General features: G+C 46.7%; 1 protein-coding gene and 1 long non-coding RNA gene across 8 annotated transcripts in view; one reads left to right on the top strand and one right to left on the bottom strand.

The window, feature by feature from the left end:
• Positions 1-5,993, top strand: part of ZC3H7B (zinc finger CCCH-type containing 7B) — a 47,307-nt gene extending 41,314 nt beyond the window's left edge. For all 6 annotated transcript variants that reach the window (XM_054630782.2, XM_077178628.1, XM_077178627.1 and 3 more), the window contains exons 21-23: positions 1-134; positions 846-1,009; positions 1,772-5,993. In XM_054630782.2, the coding sequence (XP_054486757.1) occupies positions 1-134; positions 846-1,009; positions 1,772-1,964 (491 nt within the window). In that variant the 3' untranslated portion in view covers positions 1,965-5,993. The remainder of the gene's footprint in view (positions 135-845; positions 1,010-1,771) is intronic.
• The window catches only part of LOC129119075 (uncharacterized), an 18,441-nt gene continuing 5,172 nt past the window's right edge, over positions 128-13,396 (bottom strand). The window contains exons 2-3 of one of the 2 annotated variants that reach the window (XR_013182350.1): positions 10,256-10,426; positions 128-256 (exon numbers count right to left, since the gene is read on the bottom strand). This is a non-coding gene — a long non-coding RNA (uncharacterized LOC129119075). Of the gene's footprint in view, positions 257-5,015; positions 7,240-10,255; positions 10,427-13,396 lie in introns of those variants that run through there. The other variant, XR_008534069.2, reaches the window with a different exon arrangement.

Genomic DNA, 13,396 nt, shown 5'->3' on the forward strand with positions numbered 1-13,396 from the left:
TACTAGATATGCAGCAGACCTATGACATGTGGCTAAAGAAACACAATCCTGGGAAGCCTGGAGAAGGAACACCACTCACCTCACGAGAAGGGGAGAAACAGATCCAGATGCCCACTGACTATGCAGACATCATGGTAATAAGCTGACCTCTTGTTCTTCATTCCTTCTCCTCCTCCTCCTCAGTGCTGCCAGCCTGCTTCTCTCCTGTGCTCCAGGTGTGGCTAGCAGGGACTTCATTTCTCTAGTGGAGCAGAGCCTGTATTAACACAGGTTAAATGGACAGCAGGGGCAGCACAGCTGAAGTGGGAAGAGATCGACCTGGGGTCAACAAGGCTCTACAATGGCTTTTCTGTTAATCCCCAAGTCATTAGGAGTCTACCTTAGGTTCCCTTTTGTGTGGGCTCAGCCTCTCTCCAGGGTTCCTGCCTGCTCCTGGGCAAGCTGGCAAAACCATTGCAGGCCTGTCAGAAGAGGGAGAAACTTGGAGAAGAGCTGTCACAGAAGCCTTGAAAAACTAGAGGCACATGTGTTTCCTTATGCCATGGGTGGTACTGATGTAAGGGTGTGTGCTGCTGAAGAGTCCTGCATGAACTGAGCTGCCCTGTCCCCTAAGCCTGTTTGAGCCATAGATAAACTCTGACAGAGCATCTCCTCTGTTCCCCTTTAGTGTCAGCACAGTTCCTCAAAGACAATATGGCAGAGAAGTGTGGGTAGTCATAGACTGAGTGGAGCCTTCCAAGATGCTCTGGAAGGAGAGGGGGAGAGGCAGTGCCAGCATAGGGAAGGCCAGTGGATGTGAATGTTATTGCACTGACTGGCCTTTTTCCCCTGTCTGCACTGGTTAGATGGGCTACCACTGCTGGCTCTGTGGGAAAAACAGCAACAGCAAGAAGCAATGGCAGCAGCACATCCAGTCGGAGAAGCACAAGGAGAAGGTCTTCACCTCAGACAGTGACTCCAGCTGCTGGAGCTACCGCTTCCCCATGGGCGAATTCCGGCTCTGCGAGAGGTACTGGTGTCTCACCTCCCTCCTGTGCTGCTGCTGCAGGGACAGGGTAACAGGCCCAGGGCCTCTGTCATCCCTCCTCATCCTCTCACAGATTTCTTGGTGACTTCTGCATGGAGGAGGAGTGGGATGAGATGACAGGTTTGGGTGACAGTGAGGCTGTTGTTTGATCACAGAGGTGTTCAGCCACAATACTGAGGGATAAAAACACATTCCTGAGCATGTGTCTTTAGAAAAGGAGAGCTTCCTGTCTGCACCTGTGCACTTCATAGCCAGGATGCCCTCTGCTCTTAGGCTGCTGAACAGTCTCCTTGGCCCAGTGCTTGGGGGAATCCCAGGTGCCTTATTAAATGGTTTGAATGTCTCACGCCCTCTGAATCAGCACCTTAAGGTGCCTTCAGAAAGCTTGTGATGGTTAAAAATGCTACTTTGGTTAGCAAGAAGGTTCTTGTCTTTCATGCTGGTTACCTGGCATTTCCTCTCTTGTGCATTGTTTTTTTCTCATCCCTACCGGTCCAGTTCCAGCTCACATTTTTTTGTGCTCTTGACTAAATCCCCTTGTAGCCACTGCTGGTTTTGCTGCTCTGTTTTTTTCCCAGCCTTGATGTCTTTCCCACCTGCACATGGGTTTGTAGGACAATCAGCTCACCCTTAAAAAGGAGAGTTCACAGCATGTTTCAGTGGGTCCTGCTCAAGTATCCCAGACAGAGAGTTCAAACCCCTGTACTGGGGGTGCCCTCCTGACTGCGCTCCTTGTGCTGGCAGGTTCCAGAAGAACAAGGCCTGTCCTGAGGGAGAGGAGTGTCGCTACGCCCATGGGCAGGACGAGCTGACGGAGTGGCTGGACCGGAGGGAAGTGCTGAAACAGAAACTGGCCAAAGCTCGCAAGGACATGCTGCTCTGCCCCAGGGATGACGACTTCGGGAAATACAACTTCCTATTGCGGGATGACGTATAGTGTGAGCCGGGGGGAGTCTGTCAGCTGCAGAAACACAGGGTGGGTTTTCTGAGGGGCAGTAGCAGGGAGAGCGAGATCTGTGTCTCGCAATGAGAACTTTTTCTTTTCTTTTGTTTTAAGATTTTGAGACAATGATTTATTAGTGAATGAATTTGTGAATTTAATTCTCGTTGGCCAGCGACGCCATGCTCATTGAGTTTGTGATCCATCTTTTCTCTCTTCTTTCCCCCAAATTCCTGTTCCACTTCATCTTTTTGTTTTCACTGTCCTTCATTCAAAGGAATTAATTCAGTCTGTATTGGGCTGCAAATCAGAGAATTTCTCCTTGTGTCATTCTTCTGTCTTTCAATTCAGAGTATGACTGCAGAGGTCTGGAGGACAAAGCCGAGAGAGGGGGACAGAAAAGTTGTGGATGCCCCATCCCTGGAACTGTTCAAGGCCAGGTTGGATAGAGCTCTGAGCAATGTGGTCTAGTGGAAGAGGTGTCCTTCTAAATGACAGGGGGATTGAAACTAGATGATCTTAAGGTCCCTTCCAGCCCAGACTGTTCTATGATTTTATGAAATCTGGTTAAAAGGAGGTGACCATGAATTTCATATGTTCCTTTTCTCAGTGCTGCAGACTAAGTGCCACTTACTCTGCTGCAGCCCTCCTGCTCTTCTGGGAGTTTGGTATCAAAAGAAATAGAAATTGTGGTGCAAAGAAGGAAGACCACTAGATTTGGTTTAAGAGATCTAGGCTTATGCTCTAGCTGTCTGTATTGCCCTGAGGCATCAACTGGTGCTGAGGAGGATAACAGCTGTGTGGTATAAGGAGTGCAAGGTAAAAGCAGCAAAGTAATGAAACTGCTTGCAGCAGCGGGAACCGGGTTGTAGGTGACTTCAAACTTCAGCTGACTGTACTCAGAAAGCAAGTTGGTGACTTCTCATTAGATGTCTTTTTCAGTGTGTGGCAGGTATTCAGGGCAGATAGCTTGGGTTTGTTTTTTTCACTGGTGTGACTGGTGCAAGTAAAACAGAACCCATGTAGGAGGTGTAGTGGAGTCTGTGACACACTGTGTGTCACTGAAGTCCACACAGCAGTATCAGTCAGAAGGGAGGTGGTCACCAAAAGGAGCCTGTGTTTCTGTGTTGCCTTGTGTCATGAAGAAAGGGAGGGAGGGAGGTACTGGTGTTCTTTCTTACTCTTTAAATGGCATGTGTTTCTGGTTACTTAGAGCTGCATTTTTCCCTGCACTGCCAGAAGAACTGGGTGGGGACCCATTTAAAAGGACACCATTGCACAGCACAGGCAAAGTTAAGCTAATGGGAATCCAGCTGGAAGCGCTTACCAGTACCAGAGATCCAGCTCCCTCCTCCTCAGAGCCAGAGCAGGGAGCTTGTGGATGCACAGTGCAACCAGGATGTGACCCAGAGCAGGGACAGTGGTGGAGAATGAGTGGGACCCAGCCATGGCCTGCTCTTGTGCTGCCTGATGTGTGCTCTGATGAGGTAATCAGTAATGCTGAACTCTGGGACAGAAGTTTTGCTTTTATAAGAGGCAGCAGTGAGAAGCAGTACTGCTCTGCATGCCAGCCTTGTCCTTTCTGGCAGTCTCATCCTGTAAGCTGTAAATGTGTTCCCTGTTCTGAGCTTCCCTCACCTTCTCTCTTCTGCAGTCCAGCTGTGCTCTGCAGTTTTGCATGCATGGATGGCACCATCCAGTCAAACACAAACACATCTCTCTCCCAGCCTTCATCAGGGATGTCTTTTTCATACAGATTCTCCTGGGACAGCAGTCTCAGAGCCCTTAGGGCTGGTAGGGCTGTATCCATGGTAAATACAATCTGGCCATGAACTGCTTGGTGTTTTGGCATTGCTGCGTCCTCCCATTCCTCTCTGCTCCTACATCCTTGGGGTTCAGAGCTTCACGAGAGATGGGATGAGGAAATCGGGAGATGGGGAGATGGTGTGGGGCAGCTTCCTAAACCAGCCTTCAGGAGGGTGCTTCAGCTCCACTGGGATAGTTAGGGTCCAGTTATGGAGCAGAGTGCTGGAATCTCTCCAGAGACACAATGTGCTCTAAGCAAACTGAATGCACTTCTGCACTTAGAATCATTTAGTTGAAAAAGACCTCGAAGATCATCAAGTCCAACTGTTAACCTGGCACTGCCAAGTCCCAGACTAAACTATGTCCCAAAGTGCCACATCTACATATATTTTTAAATACCTCTGGGGATGGGAATTCAGCCTCTTTCCTGGGCAACTTAACTACTTTTCTGCTGAGTTTTTTTTCCTCTCCCTTAAAATATGGATGGTAGTCTCTGGTTTGCTATGACCAATATCAGACATGGCAGTTTTTGAGTGGTCAGGTGCTGTATTTTCTCCTCTGTTCTTCATGGTAGCTATGGTACCTTCTCCTGGTCATCCTTGTGCTCAAGTGGTCAACTTTAGAGATGGGAGGAGACAGGCATCAGCTCCTGGGTTATCTTGTTCTGCTCTTCTTGGGCAGAGATGCCAAGGAAGGAAATCTGGATTGGGGGACACTGGAATGTGGCTTTTATTTTTAAAACAAACCTGCATCTCTAGTGTGACTCTGGCATTCGCTGAGCCATGATTTCTCATGTAACCTAAACAAGTTACAGAGTGGGTCACTCTCCCTTCTCCCCATCTCTGCAATGAGAGCTGAGCTGCTCAGTGGGGCTTCAGAGGTTCAGGCTGGGGCTGAGATGGGGAGAGGGTGGGGTGAGAGTGAGGTGAGGTGAGGTAGGCCCACAGTCATGGGGGTTGCATCAAGTGTCTCTTTGTTTTCCCTGATATGATAACCTGGTCTGTGGTGTTGCAGTACTTCGTCACCAGACTTGTTTTAGTGTGTATATATGTGACCCTTCCCATGAAGCATATATACACAGGTATTAAATATATCGCTCTATATAATATTATATGTGTGTGGTATCGAAGGAATCTTTTAAATGAGGGTAAAGGAAAAGGACTCAAGCCAGGAAACGCAGCATCTCCAGTTTAATTATGAAGCCTTTTATTTGGGAGAGGGAAAGGGAAATAACGAAAGAGAGGAGGGTTTTATATAGGTAGGTATAAGCTTTGAGATGGGACAGGTTTCCCTGTTCACATTTTTGAAACCCTTTAGGATGTCCTTGCAGTCCCATCTCAGTGAGAGAGTATTATACTGCTAACTAGTGAGTAAAGTTTTAATATAAGGCTTTGCTTATATTATTTAAAGGGACATTGTGAAAGGCAGGAAGTTTCACACTTGACTTCCCAGGATTGCTTTTTCAAGCCAAGAGGGTTTTCTTCAGCACGTTATATGCTCTCAGCAGAAATGCTCAGTGCTCTAAGCTCTACAGCAGATAAACCTCAAGTTGTAGAGGCTGCTTTAGGGGTGTGTTCACAAGACCCTGTGATAACTCTCTCTTCTTTATTTGTGTGAGAGAGGAAGAAGAAAATTCTGCAGCACAGAACCAAATTTGAGAGTTTTTAACAAAGGAAGTGATGTTTTAATTTTATAACATTAGAAGGAAATCTCATATCCTGTAAAATAACTACAGACATTCACACAGAGCAGAAACTTAATAAATGCTGAAGGACTTAGTGAAAATCTTTTCCCAATTTCTTTGGTAGGGGCAGGGATTTAGGTGACACTGGCATTGGAGTTAACCAGGCCTTTACAGGAGAAGTAAAAAAAAACCAAACCAACAACCAACAAAAAATACCCTACTTAGCTTGTATGAAACTGTATGTCAAAAATTGTTGGGTTTTAGCAAGTGAAAGGAAAAGATAGCAAGGGGATGCTGCAGTTCTGAGCTGGGTAGTAATGATTTTGAGTCCTTTAATATGTCTTCATATTAATATAAGAATACCACGCTTTACTATTAAAAAAGAACTTAGTATCTTTCATAAGGTCTAGTATAAGGATAAATATGTAGATGTTTTAACAACATTTTTGTTTTTGTTCTTAAATAAAGAAAGAAAAACCAAACTTGCTTCTTTTAGCCTTTGTAATAGAAAATAAAAGTGTGCACTTTAAACCCTCTCCTGATCCAGAGTGTGTTTGTGTTTTTCAAACAGCCTGTAAAGGATTTTATCTTGCTTTCGGGTTTCCCTGCTGTGAGGAGGGAAGCAAAGGGAGCACGTCAAGCATTGGACCACTGTGGCTTTCTCCCATCTTTAAGTATAATCTGCTACTCTTCTTGCTGAGTGGAAAATTGCCTATGTGCATATTAACAGTTGATGCAGTTCTTCATCAGACATGCAGTTCTTCATCAGACATACAGTTCTTCTGAACTTTAGGTTCACTAGATTTAAGATATTTTTCTTTCCCCCTACTGCCAAGAATCCATGTGCTCTGCATTAACACATAGTTTCAGGTGTTTGGGTAACCTGTGTTTTGAAACCTCCAGTAAGCGGGTAAACACCTTCATCTAGAGAGTCTTCTGTGTAGGCTGCTCTGTTCAACTGGGTTGGCCAGTTCTTTTGCCTGGCAGTGTGCACCCTGCTAGGGAACATGTCCTTAGCCCTACTCACCAAGTTGCACACAGCTTGGGCCATGGGAAGCATCCTTGCCCTTACTTTCCTCCCAGAGAGGATGCTGTGTGAGGAAACTGCATTAGGGGAAGAGGTCACTGTGAAAACATTTATTAATAAACCCAGCTTCTTTATTTTTTGAATCCATCATGATGCAGATTAATCTAGATTCTTGATAAAATCAAAACTGGAGATGTGAAGACACTGACAGGGGGTCCCATGGATATGCCCTGTTAAGGCTGTATAAACTGGTAGTGACCAGAAGGTCATATCCAGTGAGGCCTGAAGAGACAAGATTTGTCACACTTCTCCTTGATGTGCCTTCATGCAGACATAAGCACTCATGTCCTTCTGGCCAAAGAAGAGGCCTGAACACATTCTTGTAGTGAGGGGGGAACAAGGAGCCATGTGCACTTCCAAGGTGCATCAATTGAATACATACGATGTAAGAGACATTAGTTTTACATTCCAAAGATTGTTGAGGCCATGCTGGTGAGAGTTGAGGGTAGCTTTTCCAGTACAATTGAAATCAAAATTGTCAAATTGTGAGAAAGACAAAGCATCAGGAGAAGAACACCTGTTTTCCTTGTAGGTTTGAGCCTCAGCTGTAAACTGGTGTTTTTTCACTGAAATAAACTTGTATTTTGGAGAGGAAGAAAAGGAGTGGTGATTTCAGTAATCAGATCTTCCTAGGAACTTCATCAAATACAAAGACAAGGCAGAGAGACCCAGGTCCGCCAGGAAAAATCCAGGTTCTGTGGAAGATTGAGAGAAGCAGGGTAGAAACCCCTGAGAGGTGGGAGGAAGGGTTCTCATTGAAGATGGTTAATGCCATCACACAGCAGCCTGGCAGAAGGGGTTTGCTGCAGATGAGAATCCTAAGCAATCCTGTAATGGAGTCTGCCTACTACACTATAGAGAAACATTTCTGGGCAGTGACAGCAGATGATGCAAATGCTGTCATCCCCTTCATTGTGTTTGCTGCTGCCATTGCCACCAGGAACAGGGTCATGTTGTGTAGTGTCCTGTGCACAGTGAGCAGCAGAGAGTTCCTGACATGCATGAGTTGGGGAGGTGTATTGGTCACTGGCTGGGTACAGAGGATGTAACTATGTAGGGCAGCTGGGGGGAAAAACATGGGCCAGAAAGCAACAAGTAAATAGTCAAAGAGGCCTGGCTGGGAGTGACTAGTTGGAGGGAAGTAGAGGAGGAAAGGCTGTGGGCACGCTGGCTGAAGCCCACAGCTGTTTGATATGTGGTGGAGGAGGGCACTGAACAGACTTGGTTGGGTACTATGGGATGGCTCTGGGCAGAGGTCCTGTGGACACACAGCTGTTGGGGCTTCCTGGAAAGCTGCGGGCTCTGGTCAGGAGCTGACCATTCAGCCTCACCCTTTTCTCCCCAGGATGGGAGTGGACAGGACAGGACCTGTCCATTCCACATAACTTCTCTCCCTCACAGATTGATTGTCACCTCTTATTTCTTTGTGGTTCTTCCTCCAGGCAAAAGCAGTGTGTCCTGGTGCCTCTGGGACAGGAGTGGTGTTTCCTGAAAACAGCTCTAGGTGCAGCAAAAACAAGAGCAGGGACCAGACCAGATGACAGCTCCAGCTGACTCATTTCCCACCACAACAGTCCTGTCCCTGGCAGCTCCCAAGATTGCCTCTTTCAGGAATGCTCATATCTGCAGTTTATCTTGTGGATGGCAGTGCCCCAGAAAACTACTACTTGTTCCAGAGAGCCTTAGGAGGCACAAACATAGCAGAGACCCCATAAATAGGGTCATTCATAACCATCTGAATTAATCCTCCAAAATATTACATTTACCCAGAGGTGGGATAGAAGTCTCTAAAGCTAGATGCCAGAGTAGATTTGACTTGGAAAAACACTCGGCTCTGGAGGTGCTCTTTGGCATATTTCCTTTGTTCTCAGTGGATTTCCTACATCTTCCTTAGCTGTGGGCTTCCAATAGCGCTGCAGCCCTCCAGGCAGATGGCTGGGAAGGATGAAGGGCTGCATAGTTTTGCTAATTGAATACCAAGGCACATGCCCCCATCTGTACCCCAGCAAAGCTCTGAGACAGAGAGGGAAAGTCCTGCTTCCATGGGACTAAGATGGCCTCAGTTTGCCTCAGCAAAATTGCTTGAGAATAACTGCAACACAGCTGGGCATTGCCCCTGGGAGCTGTGGTGGGGATTCAATACAGCAGCAGTGTTTCAAAAGAAGCTCTAGGCAGCCTGGAGCTTCTCCTGTTTGAGACCATTCATGTCTTGGTTTTGGGGTATCAGTGGCAGCCAAACTGTCAAAGCCTTTTTAAGGGTCATTGTTTTCTTTCAGCCCACACACCTTCCCCAGACTCAGCTGACTCCTGTATCTTTCTGTCAAGCTCAGACCTCTTGTGCTACAATGCTACAGGATCCCTGCTCTTGCTGGGGACCATGTTGTCCTTAGCAGATGTGAGTAGGAAGAGATGACTGACAGACAGCCTAGGTCCTTACAGATAGCCTTGGTTTTGAGAGAGAAGCAGCCACAGGAATGTGTGTCTTGCTGTCTCACCCAATGATCTCCCATGGCCCAACATCACAGACCTTGGATTTCCCTATCCTGATTTCAACCCCTTGGTTTATTGCTGCTCTTGGCACCTCCTGGGCTCTGCCTCCTGCCAAGGCTTGTTCCAAGAGCTCCCAAAACTGTCTCTGTCCAGGCTGCCAGAGTGTTTTCGGAGCAGGGGAAATGCAAAAAGGCAGCTCTAGGTGTCCTTCCTGCCCAGGACAGTAAAACTTCTGGTGATCCCAAGGCCCTTTCTCACATTTTCTCCCTGCCTAGCACCTAGTCCTCTGCCTAATGGCACCTCACAAGGGAAGGCCACGTGCAGAGAAGCAGAGCTGTAGTGAGTCCAGCTGCCATGTGAGCACCCCAAGAAGGGGGAGAAGTCTTGGCGGGAGTGGTGGGGAAGCAAAGCTCATTAACTTTTTGGCACTCGTTTTGAGGAATTAGTTTTTAGAAATTCTATTGCCTCAGGCAGGAGGTGCGGGCACTTCCTTCCACTGAAGTTCACTGCTTGCCTGGGAGATCCCAGCGCTGCTCCTCCACACAGGGAGGCAGGCAGGCACATTTGTACACACACATAGGCACATGTATGCATGCCATACCCTGCTGGGGAACGAAGCCCTTTTAGAGGTGGGAAGGGAGCTCTGAGGAGTGAGGCGTCTGTGTCACATGTTGCTACCATCAAAAGTACCCAAAGGCTTGCATGCCCATGTTGCAGGCACCAGGCAGGGTCTTTAGCCAATACAGAGCCCTGGTCCCACTTTTCCCTCAGCTGTACACCCTCCCATGCTGGCTTCATTACTCCTTCTCTCACCTCCTTTTCTTCAAACTCATCCGCTGTGGACGCTGACACCCCTGTGGTCTGGCCACAGCCTTCCCTGCTGCTGCTGTTCTGGGTATTCCTGCAGCTCCATGGATGTTTGTTGGCACTAGCATAATCTCAACAAAGAAGAAGACAAGTTTCTGGGATATGGTGCAAGTGTCCTTTCAGAATGGTCATGGTGAAACTCAGTTTGCAGGCCTCTGCCAAGGTGAGAAAAATTCCCTACCAAGCCCAATGTACGACACAAATAAAGAGTTAAGTCTGGAAGCTGTAAGGGGAATGTACAATTGTCCTAGGAACTAGCACAAGAACAAAAAATTGTACAGATGTCTGTAAAGAAGCAGTGATTAACCTCTGGCAAAGGGTTTGCTTGGATAAAAGAAAGAGGAAACCACTTACCAAGCTGGGTTTGGTGCAAGAATCAAACCCTGTGGGTGGCCCTGGAGCCTCCACAGAGACTTTGAGCAGTAGGCTTGATTTGTGGGATGTGCAGCAGAAGACATCTCATGTGCGGAGGAACGGAAATTTCCAAGTAATGGCTACGCTGGCAATGTGAATGGTCTTGGGTGACTGAAAGAAATGGAGAAAAAAAAAGGGAAAATAGTCTTACTTCAAGAACAGCAGAATTTGCAAATCTTCTAGAGGTTTCTAAACATTTTTATCCTTTTTTCCAGATTCACTTCAGGGGAATGTCATCTTGTATGCCACCATGAAGTCCCTTCGGTACTGCTGGCTCCTGCCTGTCCCTTGTCACTGCCAATGGGCCCCAGATCATACAGAACACATAACAGCAGGTTTTATCTCTGGGGAGGCATTAATTTGACTCTCCTCTTCCTAGATTAGTTTTCAAACAGAATAAGATATTTAAATGTATTTATCCCTTTGCCAAGGTGGGGTAGCATGCTTGGGGATGGATGGATGGATGGATGGATGGATGGATGGATGGATGGATGGATGGATGGATGGATGGATAATACTGTTGTATAAGCTTTGTGTCCTTAGAAAATAAGCCAAAAAGTTTTTATTTTCTAAGAGGACACATTCCATTAGATGACCAAGGGAAACTTTCACCTTATTGGAGGAAGCTGAGATAAAAGCAATTAGTAATAATAACCACTACTTCCTTTCTTTGGTCAAATGTCATTGCTGCTGCTGGGTTCCCCATCAGCTGTGCTTTCAGACACACCTGAGAAACAATTAAATTCCCTTTTGCAGTGGTAGCCTCATAAATCAATGAGCAGCCGAAGAGAAGACCCACAGCAATAATCTGCAGGAGTTTCTGACTGGGGAGGCACACAAGTGGCTCTTGTTTTTGGGTCTGAGGGAGGCTGCAAGACACTGGCAGGAGCAGAAACAGGGGAAGGGCTGCTCCAGAAGCACTGTGAAAGTGGCCCTGTGGAGGAGTTGAGGGAATACTCCTGAGGCTGAGGGAAAGATGGCAACTTGGACCCATGCACAGAGAACCCCCATACCCAGCTCCTTATAATGAGCAGAGTTGTATCAGAGGTTTGAATGTCTGAAAAGATTCTTCAGGGTCTCAAACTGCCAGCAAGGCTGTACCTATGAGTGACTCCTCAGCAGTGTTGCTCTACAGTTCTCTTTGGGCCCAATGGCACACCTCTCTAGAGAGGTCCTGTGAGACACAGGAGTAGAATTAGAGGTTTTAAAAGAGACATTTACATGCTTTGGTGCCAGCAGAAGAACCTGAACACTGCAGGAAGGCAAAGAGGTCAGAGGAAGGAAGGTAGAAGAATTGGTTGCTTAAAAAAAAAAAGAGCAATTCTTTCAAATAAAAATGTAAAAGGAGGGAGAGTATGGACCAAGGCAAATGTTGAAGGACCCACAATCCTCCCCTCAGGACTGCTGAACACTCCTTGGGCAAATGTGCTGAGAGGTTCAGCCAGCACAGCTGGGTGTGTGGGTAGATGCCCAAGAGACCTGCAGAAAGTACAGTGAAGTCAGCCCTGGTCTCTGCCAGTTAAATTGCTGTTCCTGGAGTTTGGCCTTTGCCATCACATTAGGTGCCTCCTTTTGTGTGCCATCCACTCAGGGACAGTATAAGTTGACTATGGCTGGTTGAGTCTGTGAGAAAAGTGCTGTTAAGGGCTGACTGGGCTTCTGAGTGATGGCTGGAGCAGAGCTGCTGGCAACTCCACTAAAATGGGATCACAAAACCAGTAAAAACATATCTGATCTGACAACAGTGCAGCCAGAACAAGTGATGCAATCTGTGGCCATGCCTGCATCTTTCCAGAGACAGTATTTCAACTTCATTCACTAAAGCAGCTCAAATGCTCTGCTCTCCATGGCAGGGACATGGGGGCAGACAGACATTCCCTACTGCTATGACTCTACTCCATATGTACTACTACTACAAAATGTACTACTCCATAGTACATTTTCTGATTTCCTGGGGCTTGAAGACAGGGTGGTTCCAGCTAGTGATGTTACCCAAGCTCTTCTGGTGGGCAGGAGCTCACTGTTCTGGGATTCTGAATCAAGAGGGACATACAGTATTGGTAGGAGACTTTGTGGACATGGCAAACACCAGATGAGATATTTATTTTGTCACTCTCAGATCTCTAGACAAAAATTAGAGATGTTCATTGCAGGCTAATAATTCAAACTGCTAAGAGACAATTTAGATGATCTTTAAGGTACTTTCCAACCCAAACCATTTCATGATTCTATGAATTTTCTCTGAATTAATGTCTTCATTTTCTGAAGCCATAAATGCCAGTCAGTTGCTGCAGCAGTGGCTGTGAAGTTCTTGGGTCCCTCCAGACATGTGGTCAGGTATTTGTTCAGCTTTCATAACAAGTTTGAGCCTGAGACAAAATCAGGGGGTCCAGCTGCACCTGGCACTGGACAGCTACCATGTTCCCAGTGACTTTCCCATGCCAGCCTGTGATAAGAAGCAATACTAGGCATAATGTGACAGTAGCTGTCCCAAACATCAGTGATGCCTGGCATGACTGAATGGACTGGAAGATTTCAGGAAAGGACATGGATCTCCTGGCTGGCAGGCTGTGCTCCAGGAAGGAGAGATGTGATCAAGTCTCTTGCTCACAGGAGCCAGAATGCACTGACCATCTGCAGACTCTGCTGGCTCCAGCTTTGGGTGGGTGGAGAACACTGTAACAGCCCAGGTTAGTATGGTACTGTTCTCCCTGAATGGCTTCAACACTGATGGTTATGACTGGCTCAAAATCTGAAGGGGTTGTATCATAATTACAAATTCTACTAAACTAACTACTGTTAGTTGATTTCTGTTAGTTATTGATTTCTTAGCCTGATTAGATTGGGATCTAGATCACGAGTCTTCTCCAGCTAAACTCAAATTCTCAACTACCCAACCTGGCTAGATAATTCCTTCCTTTTGGTTTCTACTGGGTTAAATCAAATGCATTTCCTTATGAAACCAAACACTATGCCTGATTTTGCTGGGCTGTGTCCAATTGCTGTGGCTCACAGACCTGTAGGAATACCTGGTTTCTACCAACTCACACTGGCACTCTAAGGCTGAGCCTGGCAAAATGG

Source organism: Agelaius phoeniceus, chromosome 5 (genome assembly GCF_051311805.1).
Source record: "Agelaius phoeniceus isolate bAgePho1 chromosome 5, bAgePho1.hap1, whole genome shotgun sequence".
Taxonomy (NCBI): Eukaryota; Metazoa; Chordata; class Aves; order Passeriformes; family Icteridae; genus Agelaius; species Agelaius phoeniceus.